Source organism: Littorina saxatilis, linkage group LG16 (genome assembly GCF_037325665.1).
Source record: "Littorina saxatilis isolate snail1 linkage group LG16, US_GU_Lsax_2.0, whole genome shotgun sequence".
NCBI classification, from domain to species: Eukaryota; Metazoa; Mollusca; class Gastropoda; order Littorinimorpha; family Littorinidae; genus Littorina; species Littorina saxatilis.
In genome coordinates this window covers 32045464-32050463 of record NC_090260.1, presented here as the reverse complement: position 1 = coordinate 32050463, position 5000 = coordinate 32045464, and the positions used below count along the sequence as shown (strand labels likewise).

At 45.9% G+C, this 5000-nt stretch overlaps 1 protein-coding gene across 2 annotated transcripts in view; it reads left to right on the top strand.

Annotated features, from left to right (window-relative positions):
• Window positions 1-5000, top strand: part of LOC138950837 (polypeptide N-acetylgalactosaminyltransferase 5-like) — a 31897-nt gene that overhangs the window by 7584 nt on the left and 19313 nt on the right. For both annotated transcript variants that reach the window (XM_070322555.1, XM_070322553.1), the window contains exon 5: window positions 2373-2568. In XM_070322555.1, the coding sequence (XP_070178656.1) occupies window positions 2373-2568 (196 nt within the window). The remainder of the gene's footprint in view (window positions 1-2372; window positions 2569-5000) is intronic.

The following is a 5000-nucleotide window of genomic DNA, read 5'->3' as shown; positions in this document are numbered from 1 at the left end:
ACCTTGGAGATCGGACAAATCTCCACCCTTAACAAGGGCCGGGATTTGAACTCATGACCTCCCGATTAGGAGGCCGATTTTTTTTTTTACTAGGCCACTGCGCTCGTCGTTTATGTGTTTAACAGATGTGACGTGCATCGCACAAATAATAATAATACTAGTAATGCATGATATGGGCGGGGATGTTGCTCAGTCGGTAGCGCGCTGGATTTGTATCCAGTTGGCCGCTGTCAGCGTGAGTTCGTCCCCACGTTCGGCGAGAGATTTATTTCTCAGAGTCAACTTTGTGTGCAGACTCTCCTCGGTGTCCGAACACCCCCGTGTGTACACGCAAGCACAAGACCAAGTGCGCACGAAAAAGATCCTGTAATCCATGTCAGAGTTCGGTGGGTTATAGAAACACGAAAATACCCAGCATGCTTCCTCCGAAAACGGCGTATGGCTGCCTAAATGGCGGGGTAAAAAACGGTCATACACGTAAAATTCCACTCGTGCAAAAAACCCACGAGTGTACGTGGGAGTTTCAGCCCACGAACGCAGAAGAAGACAGAAGATGCATGATATTTCAAAAGCGTGTGTTTGCACGGTTAAACCCCGATCAAAGCGCCGGGAAAAACAATAACAAAACATTATTAGTGCAATCACACACATATCAATGAATAACGCATTGCACTATAATAATTTAACACACAAACACACACACACACACACACACACACACACACACACACACACACACACACACACACACACACACACAAAAGGCCACCCACTAAAAATGCTAATAACTCCCTCATGTAATGAGCAGAATACTTCATATTTGGTGTACATTAGGCCAACAACAAAAAAGTCTGTTTACGGTAACATAGGCAAAATAAATAGGGTCGGTAGGTCGGGAATTTTTATTTTTTATTTTTATTTTTTCTCCCCAAAAACATATTTTTAAGTTATTTTGCCAAAAAACAAAGACTTTTTTTTATTTTTGGCTCACGTAAGTGTAGCCTATGCGATGATAAACTTTGTCTGTCTGTGCGTGCGTGCGTGCGTGCGTGTGTGTGTGTGTGTGTGTGTGATAGAAACTTTAACATTTCCGAGTCTATGGATAAAGCTCGCATAAGAAGATTACGTCTCGGTCAAAAGTGTTTGACGTGTGTGATAGAAACTATTTGAAGACGTCACATTATAACGTAAGAGGGTTAGACGTCACGCAAAGGAATTACTGAAAGTCTCGGTCATTGTTATTGTGAGCGGGCCGAGACTACTTGGCAGATCCAGGGTCTCACTTTCTTGCACAGTTTCACCTGCTTACTGTGTGTGTGTGTGTGTGTGTGTGTGTGTGTGTGTGTGTGTGTGTGTGTGTGTGTGTGTGTGTGTGTGTGTGTGTGTGTATGTGTGACGGAGTGATTGAGTTTGTGTTACTGTTTGTCGATTTCTTACGTGAGCCTTGAAGGCTTCGCCTCTTGTTTCAATATATATATATATTTTTTTTTTCCCCAAATGCCAAAAAAAAGTCTAGGGTCGCGCGAAAAAATAGGGTCGGTCGGGATACCGTAAACAGACATTTTTTTTGGTGGCCTTAGCTGTGGGATAATAATGTCCACAAGTTTCAAATATAATTATGTACTTCTAGTGATATGATGTTGACACCTTTAAACATATAGTTTTCAAAATTGCAGATTGCAATTACAGTAAGAGCAAATCCAAAAAACCAAAGAGACTGCCAACGTTCTATTCATTCGCGTGTGACTTGCTAGCAAGCGGCCGAACATTCCGTCAAGCTTAGGTTTTGTCCACAAATTGTTTGTCTGTGCACTTAAAAGACCGTTGGGTCACACTCACCCGACTTGATTGCCCGGTAGCTCAGTTGGTAGAGCACTGGACTTGTGATCGGAAGGTCGCAGGTTCGAATTCGGGCCGGGACGGACACGGGTCAACTTTATGTGCAGACCCAGAGACGGAAGCCATGTCCCACCCCCGTGTCATCACAATGGCACGTAAAAGACCTTGGTCATTCTGCCATAAGTGCAGGTGGCTGAATACACCTAAACACGCAGACACCTGGGTCGCGCGACTCCGTTGCTGCTAGCTTTCCACTGGGAGGAAGCGACCCGAATTTCCCAGCGATGGGACAATAAAGTAATGAAAATGAAAATGAAATGAAATGAAAATGAAAAAATGAAATGAAATGAAATGAAATGATTGTTATAAAGTTTTTCATACATTTTGTTTCTTCTTTTTTTCCCTCCATTTATTTACTTTATTAGCATATAATTATCATGATTGTATTGATTGTATTTATTGTTCAAAATGCCCCCATGGGTTATGGACTAATAAACTTGAACTTGAACTTGAACTTGTTACGCATTCTAAAGGTTGGTACGAACCGTTGGTGGAGCCCATCGTGAAAGACTATCGCGTGTCCACCATGCCAACCATCGACATCATCGACGACACGACGCTGCAGTTCCATTGGCGACACAGCAGTGACATCGGTACTCTGGACATCGACATGCTGACCTTCAGTTGGTTCACGCGTCCCAAGGACGCCGGAAAAATCACGCCCGTTGAGTGAGTTTTGATTTGTGTATACGTTAACTTTATTTTACTTACCTACTTGGGCGAGTCTCTAGATGGTACCCCACGTATGGTACAGGGTCTTCAGTTCTCCCTCAACCGTTCATCGCCAGATGTTCTTGGGTCTGCCTCTCTTGTGCTTCCTCTACGGTGTCCAGTGACGGGCAGTCCTCGTGATGCTAGCCTGCTCTCTACGCATGGCATGCCCAATCCATTTCCACCGCCTTCAGATTAACTTTGCTTTAAACAAAATGCTATTAAAAATACATGATATGAAAACAAATTGACCGGCACGGTTGGCCTAGTGGTAAGGCGTCCGCCCCGTGATCGGGAGGTCGTGGGTTCGAACCCCGGCCGGGTCATACCTAAGACTTTAAAATTGGCAATCTAGTGGCTGCTCCGCCTGGCGTCTGGCATTATGGGGTTAGTGCTAGGACTGGTTGGTCCGGTGTCAGAATAATGTGACTGGGTGAGACATGAAGCCTGTGCTGCGACTTCTGTCTTGTGTGTGGTGCACGTTAAATGTCAAAGTAGCACCGCCCTGATATTGCCCTTCGTGGTCGGCTGGGCGTTAAGCAAACAAACAAACAAACAAACAAACAAACAAATTGACAGTATGCAAAAAGGAAACGAACTCAAGCAAAAGCTTAGTTTACGTGAATCAAAAAACAAGAAAGGTTTTGTTTGTTTGTTTGCTTAACGCCCAGTCCACCACGAAGGGGGATATCAAGGCGGTGCTGCTTTGACATTTAACGTGCGCCACACACAAGACAGAAGTCGCAGCTCAGGCTTCATTATTCTGACACCGGACCAACCAGTCCTAGCACTAACCCCATAATGCCAGACGCCAGGCGGAGCAGCCACTATAGATTGCCAATTTTAAAGTCTTAGGTATGACCCGGCCGGGGTTCGAACCCACGACCTCCCGCTCACTGGGCGGACGCCTTACCACTAGGCCACCGTGTTGCGGTAACAAGAAAGGTAGGTTGTTGGAACGTTTACTAAGTTGTAAACTTAGTTTACGTGACCAACTGTATTATCCCATTGCTGGGAAATTCGGGTCGCTTCTTCCCAGTGGAAAGCTAGCCACAACAGGAGTCGCGCTACCCAGAGGTGTGTGCGTGTTTAGGTATGATCAGCCCCCTCCACTTATGGTGAACGAGTTTTTTTTGTTTTTTTTACGTGCGACTCTGGTGACACGGAAATGTGACACGGATACCGTCTCTTGGTCTACACATACAGTTGACCAGTGTCCGTCCTGGCCTGGAGTCGAACCCGTGGCCCTAGGATCACAAATCAACCCCCGCCCCCACCCCACCCCTCCCCATGCTGATAAATTTGAGTAGCTCTGGACAGAGGTATTGTGAAAGAGAGATAGCAGCCCGAATATCCATATGGGTAACGTCACAGGACTAGGTGGCTCAGTTGGTAGAGCACTGGACTTGTGATCGGAAGGTCGCAGGTTCGAATTCGGGCCGGGACGGACACGGGTCAACTTTATGTGCAGACCCAGAGACAGGAAGCCATGTCCCATCCCCGTGTCACCGCAATGGCACGTAAAAGACCTTGGTCATTCTGCCACAAGTGCAGGTGGCTGAATACACCTAAACACGCGCGACTCCGTTGCTGCCAGCTTTCCACTGGGAGGAAGCGACCCGAATTACCCAGCGATGGGACAATAAAGTAATGAAAATGAAAAACAAATGAAAATATCAATGCCAAGACCAATACCTGTAGGATGTGGGCTGCGTCTTGTTCTGCCTCTCCACAGGGGAACATGGGGGTGGGCACGGCACGCAATGTTGTGTGCAGTTTTTGATCAAGTCTGTAATTATGCCCTGTTCTCAGGCGGAATAATGTAGTTGTTGGTAGTCGTCGTGTGTCTAGGGGTGAGAGGAGTGTGTGTGTGTGTGTGTGTGTGTGTGTGTGGGGGGGGGTCTTAATTGAGCAGAGATTTTGCAGATCATTTAGATTATTTACAATATCTTCATTGCTCTACCTGTAACAGAGCGGGGAAATATCTCTGTCGGTAGAGGCGCTGGCTTCAAAACCAGTTGTCGCTATCGGCCTGGGTTCGATCCCCACGTTCGGCGAGGGATTGATTTCCCTGAGACAACTTTGTGCAGACTCTCCTCGGTGACCCAACACTCCCGTGTACACGCATACGCACGATAAAGTACCACAAGTTAACAGCGAAAGTCTCAGGGCTTGGAAACATGAATATACGCATGCAGGAAACAAAACAAAAAATCAATCAATCAATCAATATGAGGCTTATATCGCGCGTATTCCGTGGGTACAGTTCTAAGCGCAGGGATTTTGTAATTTTTTGTCATTTTTTTATTTTATGCAATTTATATCGCGCACATATTCAAGGCGCAGGGATTTATTTATGCCGTGTGAGATGGAATTTTTTTACACAATAC